This window comes from Lithobates pipiens, unplaced genomic scaffold (assembly GCF_037356315.1).
Source record: "Lithobates pipiens isolate NorthernLeopardFrog02 unplaced genomic scaffold, aLitPip1_a1.2 Scaffold_10, whole genome shotgun sequence".
In the NCBI taxonomy this organism is placed as follows: Eukaryota; Metazoa; Chordata; class Amphibia; order Anura; family Ranidae; genus Lithobates; species Lithobates pipiens.
Window position 1 is genome coordinate 120,393,353 of NW_027507686.1, and position 23,211 is coordinate 120,416,563.

Genomic DNA, 23,211 nt, shown 5'->3' on the forward strand with positions numbered 1-23,211 from the left:
ACAACATCTCAATAGGATTCAGGTCAGGACTTTGGCTAGGCCACTCCAAAGTCTTCATTTTGTTTTTCTTCAGCCATTCGGTGGTGGACTTGCTGGTGTGTTTAGGATCATTGTCCTGCTGCAGAACCCAAGTTCATTTCAGCTTGAGTACACGAACAGATGGTCGGACATTCTCCTTCAGGATCTCTTGGTAGACAGTAGAATTCATAGTTCCTTTTATCACGGCAAGTCTTCCAGGTCCTGAAGCAGCAAAACAGCCCCAGACCATCACACTACCACCACCATATTTTACGGTTGGTATAATGTTCTTTTTCTGAAATGCAGTGTTCCTTCTACGCCAGATATACTTGGACACACACCTTCCAAAGAGTTCCACTTTTGTCTCATCGGTCCACAGAATGTTGTCCCAAAAGTCTTGGGGATCATCAAGATGTGTTGTGGAGAAATTGAGACGAGCTTTGATGTTCTTTTTGCTCAGCAGTGGTTTTCTCCTTGGAACTCTGCCATGCAGGCCATTTTTGCCCAGTCTTTTCCTGATGGTGGAGGCATGAACACTGACCTTAACTGAGGCAAGTGAGGCCTGCAGTTCCTTGGACGTTGTTGTGGGGTCTTTTGTGACCTCTTGGATGAGTCGTCGCTGCGCTCTTGGGGTAATTTTGGGCGGCCGGCCACTCCTGGGAAGGTTCACCACTGTTCCATGTCTTTGCCATTTGTGGATAATGGCTCTCACTGTGGTTCGCTGGATTCCCAAAGCTTTGGAAATGGCTTTATAACCCTTTCCAGACTGATAGATCTCAATTACTTTCTTTCTCAATTGTTCCTGAATTTCTTTGGGTCTCGGCATGATGTGTAGCTTTTAAGGATCTTCTGGTGGACCTTACTGTGTCAAGCAGCTCCTATTTAAGTGATGCCTTGATTGTGAACAGGTGTGGCAATAATCAGGCCTGGGTGTGGCTAGAGAAATTGAACTCGGGTGTGGACAACCACAGTTATAGTATGTTTTAACAAGGGGGGCAATCACTTTTTCACACAGGGCCATGATGGTTTGGATTTTTTTTCACCTTTAATAATAAACACCTTCATTTACAATTTGCATTTTGTGTTTACTTGTGTTGTCCTTGACTATTGTTTAAATTGGTTTGATGTTCCGAAACACTTAAGTGTGACAAACATGCAAAGGAACAGGAAATGAGGAAGGGGGCAAACACTTTTTCACACCACTGTATATCACTTTTACTGCCCACTGGGTGAACCTTCGGACGGCCGTCAAGCATGTAACCTGTGGCACCCGTGTAGATTTGGTTTTACCGCCATGGATTGCATGCAGGCCTGGCTCTTCTCCTCCTCCTACTCCATCCTCCTCCCTCTCCTCCTCGGCTGACTCCTCCTTTTACGCTGCTAGCGTCTCTTCCGCTGTGCCGCCCAAGCTCCCCAGAACCTATTCGACATGCCAGGTGAGACGTTGCCATGCTGTGCTGCGTCTGTTGTGCCTGGAAGCCAAGAGCCACACTGGCCCTGCACTCCTTTCAGCTTTGCGTTCACAGGCAGATCAGTGGCTAACACCGCTCAATTTGACAGTTGGTAAAGTGGTGTGTGACAACGGTGCTAAATCTGCTTAGCGCATTGAAACAGGGCAAAATTCCGCACGTGCCATGCATGGCACGCGTCTTAAACTTGGTCGTGCAGCGATTCGTTGTCAAATACCCTGGGGTCCAGGACATCTTGCGGCAGGCAAGGAAAATCTCGGCCCATTTCAGAAGATCTTACACGGCCATGACTCGCCCTGCTGACATTCAGCGGCGACACAATCTGCCGGTCAGACGTCTTATTTGCTCTTACCCGACGCGATGGAACTCAACCTTCTATATGCTTGATAGGCTGCTCCAGCAGAAACGTGCAGTTAACGTCTACCTGTACGAACTCTGTGGCAGAACAGGTTCTGGGAGCTTGGTTTTTTTTTTCACCATGCCAGTGGCTGCTCATGCGCGACGCATGCAGACTTCTGCGCCCATTTGATGAGATCACCAAACTGGCCAGTGGCAGCCATGGCGCCATCAGTGACATCGTACCTTATGCCTTCTTTATGGAGCGTGCATTGCGTTGTGTCATTGATCAAGCCGTGGAGGAGCAGGAGCAGGAAGATGAGGAAGTCGCAATGTTGGATGAATTCCCAGGGGGGGCTACTCTATCGGAGACAAGTCAACAACAGGAGTCTGAAGAGGAGTCAGAGGAGGATGGTGCCGGGGCGGATGAGGAGGAGCAAGAAGAGCATGCTTTAAACATTTCTGGGATTCCTGTTGTTGTGCGTGGATGGGGAGAGGAGAACGAGGAGGATGACATTATCCTGAATGATGAGCAGGAGCCAGGCCACTTTCATGCTCCGGTGTTTTAACAGGGACCCCCGTATAAAAAGCATAAGGGTCAAGGATCAGTAGTGGGTGGCAAGGAACTTAGACCTCCGGTACAAACACAAAATGGCGGAAATGTTACCACCGTCACAGAGGGCTGTCAGAATGGAGCCCTTCCAGGCCTTGCTTTGAGAAATACTGCATTCTGCTTTTGCGTGCGCTGGCAGAAGAGGAATTTCCACTCCGAGAGAAAGAGTTGCGGTTACCAATCCAACAGCGCCTGCAAGAAGAGGGCGGTTTGAAGATGTGTTGGTGACTTCTGACACGAGGTTATTCTTTCAGCCGATCCATGGACAGGTCTCATCCGGATCCAGCATCAGGGAACGCCTAGACCGACAGGTGTCCGACTACATCGGGTGAAGTCAATCCGATTCTGGCGGCAGCAGTCACTTGGGGTTCAGCTTGGTCAGGTAATTCAGTCATCTTCTTTATGGATAATTTGGCCACAGCCAAAATTATCAATAAAGGTAGATCAGGGTCCCTTCTGATCATGTCTTTTATGCGTAGGTTGACTTGGCTGGGTTTGACGTACACGTTTCATTTTCGGGGTAAATTTATCAGTGGGAATCTCAATGGTGCGGCTGATGCTTTAACCCGTCTCAATATGCCTTTTTTTTTTCCTACAGCATCCAAAGGCAGAACGGACAGGCCAGCTTGTTACCGCTTACTCGCTGTTAGTCATGGACTAAACACATTCCAGGCTCAGGCGATCGACTTGGCCAATAGGTCTTTATCCAGGAATAAAATAAAAGCATACACAACGGGTTGGAAGACTTTCCACAGGTTTACGGCTTTATACCCTTCTAATTGCCCTGAGGATATCAATTATGTCATGTCTTTCACTGCCTATTGCCACAGTGAGCTGGCATTAGCTGCTAGTACCATCAAGATATATTTATCAGGTATTCAACATTTCAGGTCCCTGCAGGTGCCTGACAGTGCATCAATTTTTGCTGCTCACCCACTTAAAGCCATGCTCAGGAGTATTCAGATAACCCAGGGGAGAGCCCAGTTATCTCGGCAACATATCACTGGTCAGATTTTCCGTGGTTTGTCAGATCTACTGACTTCTTCCCCTTTCGCTACAGGTCCTAGTATAGTGCTCAAGGCTGCCACTTATCTCAGTTTCTTCGGGTTCCTCCGACCCGGGGAAGTGTCTCAAGCCAGTTGTCATGCTCCTGTTCTGCTCAGAGGTAGTTTCACCAGATTCCCTGAGCACGAATGAGTTACAGCTGCCCAACAACAAGAATAGACAAACTGGTCAGGGGTTTGTGTTGAAATACTACCAAACGAACAGTGTTTGGTGCCCGGTTGAAATTCTCGACTTTCTTTGCAATCCATTTGTAGCAACTCCTGTTAATAGGCCTTTGCTCCCATTTCCCACACATCCTATTACCTCAAAGCAATTTATTGCATATGTAAAGATTTTACTTGCCAGATTAGATGTAGATCCAAGGTGTTTCTCTGGACATTCATTCAGGATCGGGGCAGCAACTGCAGCTTCCAAACAGGGGGTCCCGTCTTGTATTATTAAGCACATGGGGCGCTGGAGGTCATCCTGCTATGGCAGGTACATTCCCGAACCTCACACGGAAGTTAGCAGGCCGTTTGCTACTTTGTTGTATTAATTGTTATCTGTTTCATTAAAGCTTTCATACTTACCCATCTTGTGTCCTTTACCCTCTTTTAGGCGTACCGACCAGCAAGACTGAGGCACACCGCAGGTCTTGGTAGTTAGGGTTACCGTATGTCACAAGTGAAGACAAGTCAGAAAGCTGGCTGGAGGAGGAGTCTGAGGGGGTATATATCCCTCCTCCTCCTACAGGTCCCTCGGCGGCTCATCTTCTGGTTTACCACCCTCCCATTCCCTAATTTTCATTTCATTCAAAGCACATATACAGGAGAAGCCGGGGGGGGGGGGGGTATTTAAGCAGCCCACCCATCTTTTGTCATCATCAGTTCCGGTGCGTGATAGCTCACATTTCTAGGCCAGCTCTTCTCATGGTTCACGAGTCTGTACGTTCAATTTCCAGTAAGTTGCGGCATCTCCGTTCGTAGTCCTTGTCAATGGTTCTTGCTCACTGTTGCAGGTAGGATTCAAGCCTTCCATATCATATGCAAGTTACGATTTGTTACGTTTTCTATCCCGCATCCCTTTTGTAGCTAGCTACCTCAGAGTCGTCATTGGTCGTGTCCTGACATCATTCAAGACAGGCCCATTGCAGTCATAGGTTCCCTCTGCCTTGTTTGTTCCACAATCTATGTATATGCGATTAGTTTGTAGATCCTAGCCACCAAGTCGCTGCCGGTCGTTGTCCAACATCACTCGGCACAGGCCTCGCTGGTTCCAGGTTTCACAGTCCATGGGGTTGGAGCTGAGCAGGTATTGATTGCACAGGTTTTGTGGCTCATTGAGGTGGTAATTAGCCCATGCAATCACAATGCCCTTGGTGCTCAATGGTGCCTTGTCTGCATTTAATTAGTCTCAGAGGTTGGGTGGTTGGTATGTGTTTGGTTTGGAGGAGTGACGTAGCAACCCCAAAACCCTATACACACCGTGCAACTTTGTTGGCTATTTTCCTTTAGATTCACTGAAGCCATGTAGTGCAGGGGCTGTCTGATTGCATTGAAACCTTGGGGATGGCCTCGTGTGACATGGTTTTGGTGAATCAGGGGATCGTCAGGAGATTGTATAGTGTGACCCACCAGTCCGATTAGAATCCAGTCGCATCTGCGGCACACCGATTTGTATCGGTTTCATTCATACACGCTACAGCCCGATTCAAATCCAGTCGCATTTGTGGCACAACGATTCGTATCAGGTCCATTCGCACACTCCGCAGGTCAGTAGGAATTTATTTGTGTCGGCGGCTTAACTATTCAAACCCTCGCCATTCACTCATCCCACAGCCCGATGCGAATCTAGTCGTGTCGATGGCCTAACGATTCATATCGGGTCCATTTGTACACTCTGCAGGCCGGTTCGAATCTAGTCGCATTGGCGGCTTAACGATTCAAACCCTTGCCATTTACTCACCGCACAGCCCGATCCAAATCTAGTCACATCGGCGGCGTAACATTTCAAATCCTTGGCTCAACACGATACAATTCATGCACACGGCATCCACATATCCCTTCATCTATTCATATGTTTGAATACAGTCAGTCATTCCTACGTACTCAATTCTTGGCTATCCTTGTTTTTTGCCTACCGAATAAGTCTACTTTCTTGCGATCGTTGCAAGTATGTCTCCAGTGGCACTCAATCTGGCCACTCTTCTCCAGTGGCACGTCGGCCACTCACCGTTTTCTGTCTGTCATTTCTCCCTTAGGTCAGTCGAGTTCAAGTTGTTACATCCTGCACCAGGTTGGATGTTATATATATATATATATATAAAAATACATACATATAGAATATATTATATATATATATATATATATATATATATATATATATATATATATATATATATATATATATATATATACACATACATATACACACACACACACACACACACACGGATCGCATCTTCACCAGGGGGTCAACTCTAAAATAAAAAAATAAAAAAATGGACTTCCATGTCATTCTTACTACAGGTTCCCAGTCGACTGAGTCATCGACCTCAACCAGGACTTCTCATCTAAGGTGCCAGTTAGGTGTCACATAACCCTGCAGCACTCTTTCACTAAATGCTCACTTCACATACACGATTTGGGCTGCTCATTGGGTGTTAGTTACTGCCACATGTTTCTTTGCATTACACTCTGATTTCGCAGACAAGGCCGCCAAATGTTGAGTTTGCTGACAGTGCAAGCATTGGCAGGTCAAGCACACGTTAAAAACTAGAGAACGCAACATTCCTACTTCCAGACTTCAGCTTCTCGCTCCAGTACGCCCCGGGGCTCTGATTTCACAGGTCTGTGCTCAGCACAGAGGGGCACCTGAGCTATCAGTTACCTGGCCAGTCATCTCCTGGCCCACCTCAGTTTCCACGCACTTTTGAGTTTTCTAAATTGCCACTCAACAGCATTTGTACACAAAGTGGATGTCCGGTGGCTGGGGCTTTACCTTTCTTCATACCAAACTCCCTCATTGACCACCTTCTTGGTGCGCAAATTTACGTCAGGGTTTCACACCCTCATCCCGCCGCCCTACTCGACACACGAGTGCGGGAATCTGCTGCAGCTTCTGGGCGCATGGCTGTCCAAAGCGGACAAGTCAGAGGCATCCAAATTACTGCCCATTAAGCCATCTCCCTGGCGGTGGCATTGCATCAATTAGAAGGTACAAGACCCCAATCAAGTCCTCAGGCTGGACCCAGCAGCTACAGTAGATTAACAATGTAGGACAAATTCCTCGTAAACTGGAATGGCATATTCTTGTTTATTCCACTAGCATCAGCTTTGTCATCTCTGGTAGTCATGGAAGCCGCACCCTCCACAAGATTTATTGCAATTTTTGGCCATCACTGGTTCGCATGACCATGGCCAACAGAAATCCTTCTAAATCCCCGGTTTGGTCAGGCATCCTCACTTTTCAAACTAAATGCCATTGTGGCAGCCACTCAGCTCTGGGGCCATACCTGGACAGGAGAAACAGTGGGGCTTGCCACAGATGACCAGGCCACGGCCGAAATTATAAACAGGGCAGGTCCAAGTCGTGCTATCATGTCCTTCATACGCAGCAGGTGCGGTTGTCCCTGCAGCATCAATTAATGATCAATGTATTTCTATCCTGGGCAGGCACGTCGTCACAGCAGAAGCACTGTACCGCTTAACTTTACTTTATTCCTTCAGCAGAAATCCAGAGCCACTTCTCCTATCCCATCTTGGTTGCAGCTGACCACGTGTTAAAGACACACCTTCACAACGTAACCCAGCTTGTTAATCATGCAGCACACTGAAGGCCTATCAACCAGCTTGGAAACATCCATTACAGGTTTCTAGCCTCATGCCCCGGAGCAGTGACAGGAGACATCAAACACATCCTAGCCTTTATATCACATTGCCACATGCAGCCGGCTTCCTGCATTTTGTCCTTACAGGACCCTGGAAATCCATCCTTGTTCGCAGCCCATACAGTCAAAATCTATCCTATGTGGCATCCAGAAGCATCGGTCCCTAGCCAACTACAAAACGCTTACCCATCACGCGCGCCATCTTCAGGGACATGTTGGCCATCCTTTCACGTTCCCCCATTTTGGTTTCTGCCCAGCCTGGTTCATCAAAGCTGACATCTACCTGGCCTTTCATGGCTTTGGCGGCCTAGCGAGTTTACCTTAGTGGTTCTGGCAGCCAGATACTCTGCAGACGCCACCTGGCCCGCTATCAAGATCATTCTGTTAACACCTCGTAATGTCTAAACCCATCAATCTGGCCCCGGGGTCATCATCAAGCTCTTCTTGACCAACATTTTGTGCCCAGTAGCGATACTCCACCAGTTACTGTGTCATCTACCCAGCCAGTCACATTGCAGCCCTTGCTACCTTTTCTGACCAACCCCTCCCCCCCTCCCCGAGTGGCAGCGAGTTCGTCAGGTAAGTTAAGATCCTCCTGGTTAACCTAGACCTTGACACCGGCCTCTATTTAGGTTACTCCTTTCAGTTCACAGTGGCCTCGGCCCCATCTCAGCATGGGGTACCAGACAAGGTCTTTAAAAGCAAAAATGCAACGCTATATAAATAAACTCACTGATAACAGTGAATAAAATACAAAAGATACAAAAATAGTGAAAATATTTTAGAATTGGCCTGGCGTGGCCTAAACCAAAAAGAGTTACAACAATTAAGTAATCAAATATAAAATCAGGGACAATAAAAATCTGTAAAGTCCATACTAGTGAATCACATAGATGAAAATATAATGTTTTATATCCTGAACACAGGGACAAACACTATATGCCAGGGGTCTCAAACTGGCGGCCCTCCAGCTGTTGCTAAACTACAAGTCCCATGAGGCATTGCAAGGCTGACAGGTACAAGCATTACAAGCATGGCTCCCACAGGCAGAGGCATGATGGGACTTGTAGTTTTGCAACAGCTGGAGGGCCATATTGTCCCTTCAACAATAGGTAACAAATCCTCAGTGGAAGATAGCCAAAACTCACAGAAGGAACTTCAAATATGTAGGATGGTATAAAGATGATGCTGTTTTGTTTTCACAATTGTATCGTTGATGCTGGCTGCTACATTTTCACTTTGATATATTGGTAGCGCAATTATATTTTTATTTATGTCTTTAAAAGGTGGCCAGGTGGAAATCTGCCTGCTTTGCTCGATGCCCTCCGAACCTTCAGGAAGAAATGTCGCAAGCCTTCACCAAGCTTGCTCAATAAATGTCACAGGACAAAGAGTTAGACCCTTATCCGAGTGTTTTTGCCCCCTTTTTGGTATACCGGCCAGCTGACCGGGACACACTTCAAGTCTATGTTACATTGCGAGTCTTGTGGCGTGTTTATGTGGTTCATATGTCACACACACACACACACATATATATATATATATATATATATATATATATATATATATATATATATATATATATATATATATTTTTTTTTTGATAGAGGTAGATGGATATCTCAGGGTGGATTTGATTTAAATAAAGTCAAATTAAATCAGAATTTAAATCACTAGTAAAAATAAGATTTTTTTTACTCACTGTAAAATCCTTTTCTCTGATGTTCATTGACAGACACAGCACCTTTAATCTTGACCTTAGGGTTATATGGCCACCTTCAGGAGAGGACAAGGCAGAACGTGTAAAAACAGCAAAACTGCTTTTACTGGCTATAACCCCTCACTCTGCTTCCAGCAGCTCAATTCGTCAAAAAGCAGTACAAACATAGATAGGAGGGGTGGGTGGTGTGTCTGTCAATGAACTTCAGAGAAAAGGATTTTACGGTGAGTACAAAAATTCTATTTTCTCTTTCGTTCATTGACGGACACAGCACCTTTAATCTTGAACTTAGGGATGTCCCCAAGCAGTGTAAAAAAGAAAAGAGAGGTGGGAACAGCAAGAAGATAAACTCCACCCATAACAACCAGAACTCCTCAATGGAGGAGTTGCAACCTTAAACAGCCGCCTGCAAAACCTTGTGGCCGAAAAGCAAGCATCCAAAGATGCGCTCACATCAACCTTGTAAAATTTAGTGAAAGTGTGAACGGATGACCAGGTCGCCATCTTACACACCTGGGAAACGGACGATTGATGTCAGAAAGCCCAGGAGGCACCAATTGCCCTGGTCGAATGTGCCATGACAGGAAAGGGGGCGTAAGCCTGAACCAAGATCTGTCTGATCTGCCCAGAATTCCACAGAGAAATGGTGGCCGATGAGACTGCCAGGCCCTTCTTTGGACCAGCCACTGATACCAACAGCAGGTCCGACCTCCGGAAAGGAGCTGTAGCAGACAGATACACCCGCAGAGTCCGGACTACGTCCAAGGACTGCAAAGCAACCTATTTGGGATGTGACAGCCGAGGACATAGGGATGGAAGCACAATGTCCTCATTGAGATGAAAGGCCAAAACAACCTTTGGAAGAAATGAAGGCTGCAGACGCAGCATCGCCTTATCCTTGTGGAGGATCAAGTAGTGAGACTTGCAAGACAAGGCCGCCAACTCAGAAACCCTCCTAGCAGATGTAATAGCCACTAGAAAGACAAATTTCTGAGAGAGAGTCAATAAGGGAATCTCCCTAACGTTTTCAAACGGCAGTTTCTGAAGCACCGAGAGCACCAGATTCAAACCCAATGGATGTAGCGGTGGTCGAACCGGAGGGGCCACATGTCGAACCCCCTGAACAAATGTATTCACAAATGAATGCGTCGCCAAAGGGCACTGAAAAAAGACAGCCAAAGCCGATAACTGCCCCTTAATGGGTGCTTAATGTAAGTTTCTGATCCACTCCTCGCTGCAAAAACAGCAGGATCCTGGAAACTGAGTATGTGCGTGGACCCACCCCATCTCCTCACACATGGAGATGTAAGCCTTCCACGTATGATGATAAATCTTCCTAGAAGATGACTTCCGTGCTCTCAGCATAGTGGAGATGATCAAATCTTACAGACAGACCTCAGTCCCTTAGTACCTGGCTTTCAACAGCCATGCTGTTAAAACCAGTGAAGGTAAAGTAGGATGAAGTATTGGACCTTGCGACAGAAGGTCCTCTCACATCGGCAGCCGCCAATGAACATCCGTCGCCATTCGTACTATGTTGGCATACCAAGGATGCTGAGGCCAATCTGGGGCAATCAGAATCACCAGAATCCCCTCGGCCTCCACTCTGCGTAGCAGACATGGTAGAAGTTATAGTGGGGGGGAAAGCATAAATCACCCGATAATGCCCCCATGGAGCCACCATGTGCCTGCCTACCTATGTACCTTCCGATTGAGTTGAGAAGCCAGGAGATCCACATCTGGTGTGCCCCACCTTAGGTAAAGGAGCTGAAATACATCCGGATGCAGCGACCTTTGCCCCTGGTCCAGCAGCTGACAACTTAGGTAGTCCGCCTGCCAGTTTTCTATGCCCAGAATGTATACAGCCCACAGAGCTGGCACACACTCTGCCCACCGCAGGATGCGAGCGACCTCTAGTGCTACAGCTGAGCTCCTTGTTCCTCCTTAATGGTTGACATACACCACAGCCGTGGCATTGCCTGACTGGATCCTGACCGAACGCCCCTGCAGCCTCTGTGACCATGTGGAGAGGCAACGCCTAATCGCTCGAAGCACCAGCGCAATGATCGGCAGGTGGGATTCTTCTTGCGTTCAGAGACCCTGGGCCGACTGTATGCCCCAAACTCCCCCCAACCAGTCAGGCTGGCGTCTGCTGTGATCACCGTCCAATGAAGAGGAAGGAACGACTTCCCAGACCGAAGGCCCGGAGACCTCAGCTACCAGAGAAGAGACTCCCTGACTAGCTGGCTCTCCTGAATTTGACAATCCAGGGATAATGGAGATTTGTCCCATTTAGACAGGATCTCTTTCTGCAAGACTCGAGTGTGGAATTGAGCATATGGTACTGCCTCGAAAGTGGCTACCATGATACCTAGGACTCACATGCAAAAATGCAACGACCACCTGCAGGACACCAACAACTTCACTGCAGCTTGAAGGGTCTGCACCTTTTCCGAAGGGAGAAAGACTCTTGCCTCTGAGAAGTCCAGAAGCAAGCCCAGGTACTTCAGGTCATGAATTGGCACCAACACTGACTTCTGGAGGTTCAGTACCCAACCAAACTCCCGAAGAGTCTGTATGGTGATCGCCACATTCTCCCTTGATTCTGGGGCCGAAGCTGCTCTCAGAAGAAGGTTATCCAGGTAACCCACAATTGCGATCCCTCGTTGCCTTAGCAATCCCAGAATTGTGGCTAGCACCTTGGTGAAGATACTTGGTGCCGATGCTAGGCCAAAAGGGAGAGCTACAAATTGGTAGTGCTCGTTCCTGACCACAAATGGCAGAAACCTCTGATGCATATGGGGACATGCAAGTATGCGTCCTTAATGTCCAAGGATGCCAGAAAATCCCCCTGATGGAGAGCAGTGACCACGGAGCAAATGGATTCCATCCTGAACCTTTGTACTTTCACAAAGCTGTTGAGGGCCTTGAGACCCAGGACCAGAAAAACCCATTCTTCCTTTGGGACTACAAACAGATTGGAGTAGAATCCCTGAAACCTTTCTGGCATTGGCACAGGTACTATCACCCTGCGCAGCAGCAGGTCCTGTACTGCCCCAAACAGGGATTCCAGATTAGCTGGAATTCATAATTGAAACATCGTAAACTGTGTTTATGATGCTTCAGTTTAAGAATGGGGAGGAGCCTCTGCCTCCTCTCCATTCATTTTCAGTGCAGCTGAGGCTGCAGAGAAAAGGACTGGGGAATCCGTGTCACTCCCTTTCTCTGTCTAAAAGGAGAGATGTCAGGGGTCTGTTTAGACCCCTGATATCTCACCAAAGCACCCCCCCCCCCCAACAGGGCTAAAAAAAAAAATGGAATAGAAGATTGTAATAATAAAAAAATATTTAAAGGTTAAACTGTTAAAATAATGCTGACACCGCCCGCCCCCTCCCCGCCCACCCCAACCCGGATAATAAAAGGGGATTGTAATAAATATTTAAAGGCTAAACTGTAAAAATAATGCTCGCACCACCCACTCCACCCCCCCCCCCCACTAACAACAAAAAAAGAAGAAAGCATTGTAAAAAATATATACATTGTAAAAAATAATAAAAATAAACTACTGACGCCATGCCTCATCAGTGGTATCTATTAGAGCTGCACGATTCTGGCTAAAATGAGAATCACGATTTTTTTGCTTAGAAGATAGATCACGATTCTCTCACGATTCTCGCGGCGTAACATCATCTTTCACATTAAAACAAAAAAAATTAGCTAACTTTACTGTTTTTTTTTTTTAATTATTGAAGTGTATTTTTTCCCAAACAATTGTATTTGAAAGACTGCTGGGCAAACACAGTGTGACATAAAATATTGCAGCAATTGCCATTTTATTCCCTAGGGTCTCTGCTAAAATTATATCTATATATATATCTATATATATATATATATTTTTTTTTATTTATTAATGTTTGGGTGTACCAAGTAATTTTCTAGCAAAAAAATATTGATTTAAACTTAAAGTGGGAGTCCGCCGCGAGTCCACCGTTTTTTTTTTTTTTTTAAAGCCAGCAGCTACAAATACTGCAGCTGCTGACTTTTAAAATAGTGACACTTACCTGCCCAGCGCGCCCGCGATGTCGGCACCCGAAGCCGATCTCTCGATCGTCTCTCGGGTGCTGCCGCCGCCATCTTGGGTATGGGAATCAGGAAGTGGAGCCTTTCGGCTTCATTTCCCGGTTCCCTACTGCGCATGCGTGAGTCGCACTGCGCAATAAGGATGGTCCCCACTGTCTCTGGGATCCGTGTGTTTCCCAGCAGGCAGCGGGGGACTTTCGGAAAGGGGCGTAGATTCTGCGGAAAGGGGCGTACCTTCTGCAGAATCTACGCCAGAAGTGGGTGCAGATACCTGTACTGTACAGGTACCTGCACCCCCCTCCCCCCTGAAAGGTGCCAATTGTGGCGCCGGAGGGGGGGAGGATTCCAATGAGTGGAAGGTCCACTTTAGGGTGGACCTCCTCTTTAAGAAAGAAGTGTCAGAAAAAGATTTAGACTAAGTGGTTAAACTTCTTGCATTTACACGTGGTTGAAAGCTTGGCAGACTGCCCAGATTATTTGTTTACACAAGAAGTTCCATGTCTTTGATCTAAGACAGGCATGTCCAAAGTCCGGCCCGCGGGCCAGTTGCGGGCCGCGGTCCGGTTTTGAACGGCCCGCCTGCTCTTTCTCAATTTATTGTGCCATGGGAGCAGGGCTGTCAGATCAGCCGATCCCTGGCACTGTGAGAAGCTCCGTGAGCTTCAAAAGTGAAAGTAAAGTGCAGAGGATTGTGCTGTGCTCTCTGCTTCCCCCTACAGTGCAGTACCCGGCTGAATGAGGAAGCTGCAAAGGTACTGTACTACAAGCTAGATTCGTGTTAAAAAGGCCTTTATTCATGTGTGTGTATGTATGCATGTGTATGCATGTGTCTGTATTTGTGTGCACGTGTCTGTATGTGTGTGTGTGTGCACACGTGTCTGTATGTGTGTGTGTGTGCACACGTGTCTGTATGTGTGTGTGTGTGTTCACATGTGTCTGTCTGTATGTGTGTGCGCACATGTGTCTGTATGTGTGTGTGCGCACATGTGTCTGTATGTGTGTGTGCGCACATGTGTCTGTATGTGTGTGTGCGCACATGTGTCTGTATGTGTGTGTGCGCACATGTGTCTGTATGTGTGTGTGCGCACATGTGTCTGTATGTGTGTGTGCGCACATGTGTCTGTATGTGTGTGTGCGCACATGTGTCTGTATGTGTGTGTGCGCACATGTGTCTGTATGTGTGTGTGCGCACATGTGTCTGTATGTGTTTGTGCGCACATGTGTCTGTATGTGTGTGTGCGCACATGTGTCTGTATGTGTGTGTGCGCACATGTGTCTGTATGTGTGTGTGCGCACATGTGTCTGTATGTGTGTGTGCGCACATGTGTCTGTATGTGTGTGTGTGCGCACATGTGTCTGTATGTGTGTGTGTGCGCACATGTGTCTGTATGTGTGTGCGCACATGTGTCTGTATGTGTGTGCGCACATGTGTCTGTATGTGTGTGTGCGCACATGTGTCTGTATGTGCGCACATGTGTCTGTATGTGCGCACATGTGTCTGTATGTGCGCACATGTGTCTGTATGTGCGCACATGTGTCTGTATGTGCGCACATGTGTCTGTATGTGCGCACATGTGTCTGTATGTGCGCACATGTGTCTGTATGTGCGCACATGTGTCTGTATGTGCGCACATGTGTCTGTATGTGTGTGTGCACATGTGTCTGTATGTGTGTGTGTGTGCACGTGTCTGTATGTGTGTGTGTACGCACATGTGTCTGTATGTGTGTGTGTGTGTGTGTGTGTGCACATGTGTCTGTATGTGTGTGTGTGTGCGCACATGTGTCTGTGTGTGTTTTTTTTTTTATTGCACTGCACCAAAAGCACCCTACATTTTCCAATGTGTGGGGTACCATTAAGAATTAACGGTGCCCCCTAAAGTGCAGAGCATTCGTCTGTGTGTTGGGAACGAGTGCGACAAAGGCAAGAGAATTCTTGTTGGGCTGTGTATTAGCGCTCGGATGGACACACTTAGACCGAATTTTCAATGGTTCAAAGAATGTCAGGCAAAATGGTCGGCCCTCAGGCATGTTCACTTCATCAAATCCGGCCCACTTTGAAAAATGTTTGGACACCCCTGATCTAAGAAGTTAGTTACAATGTTTTATGCAAGTTCTAAACTTGGCAGATTGCCGGGATGCTTTATTTTGACAGCTGAGTGAGCAGATAATCTCTCCACTTGTTTATATGAAAGAATCGCCTACTCTCAGTGGGAGAGATCTTCAGAGGAGAGAATCGAAATCGCGATTTTATAACGATTAATCATGCAGCTCTAGTATCTATCAGTGCTGCATATTAGTGCCACTGTCACGTGACAAAGAAAAAGTATCAGAATTCGGTATTGGAGAGTACTTGAAAAAAAAGTATCGGTACTTGTACCCGGTATCAGTGCAACCCTAGCTATGATTTAATGACAAACTGTTTGAAGATTTAGTGCAGGTATACAAATTGATTCAAAGTTAGCACAGCGAAAAGCTTGTGCTAGTATAAAAACATCAAGTTAAGTCACAAGATTATAACTGAAGATTCCTACCTTGTGATAGAGTTCAAGGGGCTTTGGACGCCCAGATGTTGGAGCAAGGTCTTCAAGATCTGCCAAATTACCCAAAGCCATCGGATATCTAAGTATGTAGCAATGGGCGAAAAAAGAAAATGTGATGGAGAGATAAACATGATTTAATCCTTAAAGTGTTACTAAATCCAGGACCCTGAATTCACTATATCTGGTCTCCCACAGTACACAAAAAATGGAAATGAAATAATTTTAGTAAATATAAACTGCTAAACACAGCAGAAGGATTCAGGACAGTAAAGGAAGGGGAGGAACAGAGAAGACATGATCAAACAGCCTTTTTACACAATGCAGAGGATTACCCCTTGTGAGTTTAACAAGCATGCTGGTTGATTTATTTTTCTGTTGTGGGTGTGATAGACCAACACAAAAGGGCACATAATTGTGAAGTGGAAGGAAAATGATAAATGGTTATCAATTTTTTTTTTTATATAAATATCTGAAAAGTGTGGCGTGCATTTGTATTTAGCCCCTTTTATCTGATACACCTAACTAAAATCTAGTGGAATCAGTTGCCTTCAGGAGTCAGCTAATTTGTCCACCTGTGTGTAATTTAAGCTCAGTATAAATACAGCTGTTCTGTGAAGCCCTCAGAGGTTTGTTAGAGAACCTTAGTGAACAAATGGCATCATGAAGGCCAAGGAACACACCAGACAGGTAAGGAATAAAGTTGTGTAAAGCCATAAGAAATCCCATTTGCACTTTTGGAGTAGCAATGTGGGGGACACGTATTTCAGTGGGTAGTATTGGGGGCATTAGTGGCATATAGAGGAGGAGAGTAAGAAAAATTCCAAGAAATTATTTAAGTACATAAATAGTAAGAGGGAGGACCAATCATATTGGCCCCATAAAGAATGATGAAGGGATTCTGGTTACAAAGGATGGTGAGATAGCGAAGGTTTTGAACGTATTATTCTCCTCCGTCTTCACAGGGGAAACGAGGGGGGGGGTCTTCAATAACCAAAACTGCAATGTTTATCCTCCTGAAACATCACAGGAAGCACCACCATGGTTAACAGAGGATAAAAAGAAAAAGACTTGAAAAACATAAATAAGTCCACCACCGCACCTCTGGGACCACATGGCTTGCACCCGAGGGGCCTTAAGTAATTGCCAGACCGTTGTTCCTAATTTTTGAAAACAGTCTACTGACTGGTATGGTACCAGCTGACTGGAGAAAAGCCAATGTAGCACCAATCTTCAAAAAAGGACCAAGATATATCCCTGGGAACTACAGACCAGTTAGCCTACCATCAATCGTATGCAAGCTCTTGGAAGAGATAATAAGGGACTATATACAAGATTTTAGTAATGAAAACAGTATCATTAGCAGTAATCAGCATGGATTCATGAAAACTCTTCTTGCCAAACAAATCTACTAAACTCCTATGAGGAGATGAGCTGCCATCTAGATGAAGGAAAGCCAGTAGACATAGTGTATCTGGATTTTGAAAAGGCATTTGATACAGTTCCCCACAAACATTTACTATACAAGCTAAGGTCTGTCGGCATGGAGCAAAAAGGGCGAGTATCTGGATTGAAAACTGGTTACAGGGTTCAGTTCAGAGGGTAGTGATAAATGGGGAGTACTCAATATGGTCCAATATGGAAAGTGGGGTCCCTCAGGGTTCTGTCTTGGGACCAATCCTATATAATTTATTTAAAATGACCTGGATGATGGGATAAACACCCCAATCTTAGTATTTGCAGACAATACTAAGCTAAGCAGGGCAATAGCTTCTCTGCAGGATGTGGAAAAAAAGATCTGAACAAATGAATGGGGTGGGCAACTACATGGCAAAAGAGGTTTAACCCTTCAGATCTGCGCTATAGGCGAATGACGGCTACAGCACAGATCTGCTTTGCCAGGAGGCTGCCAATAGATGTCCTCCCCTTTGCACACTCGCCAAGCCCCCCTGAAGGGTGTGCGCTGTGATCACCTGAATCAATGAGACTCGGGTGATCACAGATCGGAGTTATATAGTTACATAGTTAGTAAGGTTGAATAAAGACACCAGTCCATCCAGTTCAACCTGAGTGAGTGTCCCTATCCCTGTAAATTGCATGTTGTCCCTATCCCTGTACATTGCACACTCACATCCATCCCTCCCCTCGAGGAGCCCACAATCCAAGGTCTCCATTCATATACTAGGATCAATTTTGGACAGAAGCCAATTAACCTACCTGCATGTCTTTGAAGTAAGGAAAGAGGAGTAAGGGGTCGATCCCGGCCCCTTACCAAGTGATCAGCTGTCAGCCAATGACAGCTGATCACGTGATGTAAACAGAAGAGCGGTAATCTTTTTTTCTTCTCACGCTGACAGCAATCACCAGCTTCTGTTAAAGGGACATCGGTCCGGAAGAGGAAGTGGCAAAGCTGCTTTATATGTGCCCACCAGTACCGCCTGCCAGTGCCATGAATCAGTGCCCACCAGTACATAAGTGCCAGCAATCAGTGCCACCTGTCAATGTCTACGAGTGTCACCTATCAATGCCCAACAGTGGTGCCAATCAGTACCACCTAGTAGTGCTAACTATCAGTACCCATCATTAACACCCATCAGTGCCACCTATTAATGACCTTCAGTAACCCCATCAGTGCCATCTCAGTGTCCACCAATGCCACCTCATCAGTGCCGCCTTATCAGTGCCCATCAGTGCAGCCCCATCAGCGTACATTAATGAAGGAGAAAAATGACCTGTTTGCAAAATGTATTGAAATATAAAATAGTTAAAAATGTCGGTCTTAAAAAAAAAAAAACCTAGAGGTGATCAAATACCACCAAAAGAAAGCTCAATTTGTGGGAAAACAGTGATAAAAATGTCACTTGGGTACAGTGTTGTATGACCGGCCAATTGTCATTCAAAGAGTGACAGCTCTAAAAGCTGAAAATTGTTCTAGGCAGGAGGGGGGTTTAGGCGCCCAGTAAGCAAGTGCTTAATGTGGAAAAATGTGAAATAATACATTTAGGTGGCAAAAAATAGAATTTTTATTTACAGCTTACCTGTAAAATCCTTTTCTTGAGAGTACATCACGGGTCACAGGAGCTCATTACATAGTGGGTTATATAGGCACCTCTGGTGATTGGACACTGGTTAACCCCAATTAAGGAGAATTCCTCCCCTATATAACCCCTCCCATATGGGAGGCACCTCAGTTTTGTAGCAAAGCAATAGGAAACCACGTAAAACCCAAGAGGGGCAGGAGCCCTGTGTCCCGTGATGTACTCTCAAAAAAAGGATTTTACAGGTAAGCTGTATATAAAAATCCTATTTTCTTGATCATACATCATGGGACACAGGAGCTCATTACATAGTGGGAAGTCCCAAAGCAATGCTCAGATTGAGGGGAGGGAGACACAGATCATAATTATAGACCGCCATGGACCGGAGGACCTAAACTGCAGCCTGCAGCACACAAAGGCGATATCCTCTTGCCCTCTGACATCCACCTTATAGAATCTGGTGAATGTGTGGACTGATGACCAAGTTGCAGCCTTACAGATCTGAGCCAGGGAGGCCTGGTGATGCACTGCCCAAGAAGCACTCACAGCCCTAGTAGAGTGCGCTTTCACTTGAAAAGGAGGGATTTTCCCTTTAACACTATAGGCCTGAGAAACAATCTGTCTAATCCACCTTGAGAGAGTGGATTTTGATGCCGCCTGGCCCTTCCTAGGGCCTTCCGGCAAAATAAATAAGCAATCAGTTTTCCTTATCTGAGCAGTTGCTTGAAGATAGATACTGATTGCCCTAACCACATCCAAAGTGTGCAAAGATTCTTCTTCTGCGGACTGTGGGTCCGGAAAAAAGGATGGTAGGATTACATCTTGATTCAAATGGAATCCTGACACCACTTTAGGCAGAAAGGACCTGTTGGGACGCATGACCACCCGGTCCTTATGAATAATTAGATACGGCTCTTTGCTTTGCTGGAGAGAGCTGCTAGTCCTGACACCCTTCTAGCCGTGGATATGGCTACCAAGAAAACCAATTTTTTAGTCAAAAGAACTAACGAAGCCAGATGCAAAGGTTCAAAAGGTTGCCCCCTGCAAAGCCGAGAGAACCAAATTCAGATCCCATGGGCATACCGGAGGTTTGACTGGCGGCCTTATCCGCATAGCCCCCTGGATGAAAGCCCGCACCAGGGAATGCGATGCAAGTGGCTTCTGAAAAAACACTGACAAGGCCGAAATCTGCACCTTGATAGTGCTTACGGCCAAATTAATTTCTAGGCCTGACTGGAGGAAGGCCATGATCCTGCTAATGACATACTTTCTAGGATGCCATTCCCTGAGTTCACACCAGGAAACATATGCCCTCCAGATTTTGTAGTAAAAAAGCCTGGAGGCCGGCTTTCTGGCATTGACCAGAGTAGAAATGACTGGCACTGAAAGCCCACGGTCTCTCAGAATGTGGGTCTCAACAGCCAAACCGTAAAATTTAGACTGTGTAAAGCAGGATGGTAAAATGGACCCTGTGAGAGCAGATCTGGCCGGAGAGGGAGGATCCACGGCCTGCCTACTGCCAACTTCATGATCTCTGCATACCACGGTCGCCTGGGCCAAGCCGGGGCTACCAAAAGAACCGACTTTGTCTCCCTCTTGACTCTTCCCAGGAACCGCGACAGAAGCGGGCATGGGGGGAAGGCATAAATCAGATTGTACTGATCCCAGGGAACTGTCAGAGCATCTGACCCCCTGGTGATTGATATAGGCCACTGCTGTGGCATTGTTGGACTGAACCCGAACAGGGAGACCCCGTAGTCTGTAAGACCACTTTATGAGAGCCATATAAACTGCCCGGATCTCCAAGACATTTATAGGCAATAGCTTCTCGATCGCAGACCATTTCCTCTGCGAGCAAATCTCCTCCAACACTGCTCCCCAGCCTGTCAGGCTGGCATCTGTCGTAATAATCTTCCATGGAAGAGGAAGGAAAGTTTTGCCTTTCAGCAAATTCTCGGTTTGTAACCACCAGACGAGACTCTTGCGTGTCCCTGGGGATAGACGCATAGGAAGAGCCAAGGACTGGGGCTTCCTGTTCCAAGCCGCAAGGATGCATCTTTGCAGAGGCCTTGAGTGGAACTGGGCGAATGGAATGGCCTTGAAGGAGGCGACCATTTTCCCTAACAGTCTCATGCACAACCGAATGGGGGAAGATCTCCTGCCCAGAATTAGGCGCACCAGATCCCCAATGGCCAAGGCTTTTGGCCTTGGAAGAAACACCTTGCCCTGAGCAGTGTCGATAAGCATACCCAGGTATTCCAACCTGGTAGTAGGCCGTAGGGACGACTTTTCTAGGTTTATAATCCAACCTAGGTCTTCCAGGTGTTCTAGCGTTCTGGTAACACCGTGGTTCAGGAGCGCTACCGTTTTCTCCATGAGAAGCAAATTGTCTAGATAAGCCATGACGGCTATACCCTGAGCTCTTAGGTTTGCCAAGAGAGGGTCCAGAATCTTTGTGAAGACTCGAGGGGCCGAATGGCAAGGCCACAAATTGAAAATGGCGCCGCTCTACTGCGAACCTTAGATACTTTTAGTGTGCGGAAAAAATTGGCACATGGAGATATGCATCCTTGATGTCTATTGATGCCATAAACTCTCCTCCCCCTTGCATGGAGGAGACCACAGTGTGAATTGACTGCATTCGGAAGGACCGGATGCGTAAAAACCGGTTCAGATCCTTCAGATCCAGGATAGGTCTGACACTTCCATTTGGCTTCGGAACGGTGAAGAGATTCAAGTAAAACCCTGAACCCTGTTCTTTTGGGTCCACTTCTACTATCACCCCCTGGGATAGTAAGTGATATAAGGCCAGAAATAGCGGTTTTGCTTTACTGGGTCCCTGGGGATCCTTGACCTTAGAAAGCGAGAAGGTGGAATCTCCTGAAACTCTAGCTGTAGCCCAGAGATCACCCACTTGTCCTGGATCTCTTCCCACCAGGCTTCGGCAAACTGCAGGAGCCTTCCCCCCACTCGGCCGAGCGGGGGCGCCCCTTCACAAGGAAGCTTTTGGGCTCTGCTTGGCAGGCTTTCGCCCCCAGGATTTCTTCTGCCCCTGAGCCCGGCCTTGAGCCTCTCCTGTAGAGGAGGGTTGAGAAGACCGTCGCCACTGCTTAGAGCTTGATGCTCCGGGAGAGAGAGAACGCCTAAATGATGGACATTTGCTCCTTTTGACTGGAAGGTACATTTACCCCCTGAAATTTTTTGGATGAATTTGTCTAATTCTTCTCCAAACAAACGTTCCCCTTTAAATGGGAACCCAATCAAATGTTTCTTAAGCCTTCTTTAGCCATAGGGCCCTTCGCATGTGTACCAACAGGAGAGACAAACGAGATGCTTGTTGGACAGAATCCAAAATGGCATCAATCATGAAACACAGAATTTGAGGTATTTCTGCATAATTCTCCACTTTCTCACTGGGAAGGAGGCCAAGCATCTGCTTAACCTGTTCCTTGAGGAACTGACACAACCCCACGGCTGCGACTGTAGGTTGCACTACAGCGCCAACCATGGAAAAGGAGGCTTTTAATAATGTTTCCAGCTTCTTATCAGTTGGATCTTTAAATACCTGAGCATTATCCAAAGGACAGGTCAGGTTTTTATTCACGCAAGAAACAGCCGCATCGACAGATGGGACCTCCCATTTCTTGGTGAAACTTTCCTCCAGAGGATAATGCATAGAAAACCTTTTAGGAGGAGCAAACAGTTTATCGGGATGTCCCCAATCCTCATACAACAATTTATCCATTAAGGGATGAATTGGAAAGGAAAGAGAGTCTGTGGGACTTTCCTGACTCCCAGTGAGGTAACAGAGGATGTAGCGACCTCAGCAGCAGGCATTCTCAATGTGGTACGCACCAACTCAGTATAATACTGCACCTGTTTTCTGAGTGCCTGGGAGGAGGGGACTCTCTCCCCTTCCTCTGATTCATCCGACTGCTCAAGAACCCTGTCCCAAGATAGGGATCTCTCCTCATTGTCAGAAGTGTCATCTGAAAGAGGAATCTCAGCAGAGGGAGGGGATCTACCCCTTTTCCTGCTATCTTTCAGGGAAGCTGAAATAAAATTCATGATCCTCCCTTCAAAACCCTCCAATGTAGCCCTAAGGGAGTCCTCAGTGACGTATACCGGGGCTGAGACATTAAGAGAGGCTGCAAAACCTGACAGGGGCACTGACTCATCCTGTGAGGCTGGCTCCAGTGTTGCAGGGGGGGGGGGGGATAGTAACTTACAGGCATTTTTAGAACCCCTGGACCTAGGCGGTGATTTACCAGTGCCCTTGTTACCTCCCCCTGAGACCCTCTTACGAGGAGACATAGTCCTAAGCTACAAGCAGAGGTACAAGTACAAAGTGCAATCATGGTTGTGCTTAAAATCTCACAAATATATATGCTTAAACTGCACAACCTGATGCTGAGTAGGTGTCCAAGGTTTGCCTGGATCCAATCCCTTGGGATGCTTACTGCCCAC

The 23,211-nt window shown here is 46.6% G+C and overlaps 1 protein-coding gene across 2 annotated transcripts in view; it reads right to left on the minus strand.

The window, feature by feature from the left end:
* Positions 1-23,211, minus strand: part of MEN1 (menin 1) — a 400,397-nt gene that overhangs the window by 58,052 nt on the left and 319,134 nt on the right. For both annotated transcript variants that reach the window (XM_077457794.1, XM_077457784.1), the window contains one exon: positions 15,701-15,788. In XM_077457794.1, coding sequence (XP_077313920.1) covers positions 15,701-15,788 — 88 coding nt within the window. The remainder of the gene's footprint in view (positions 1-15,700; positions 15,789-23,211) is intronic.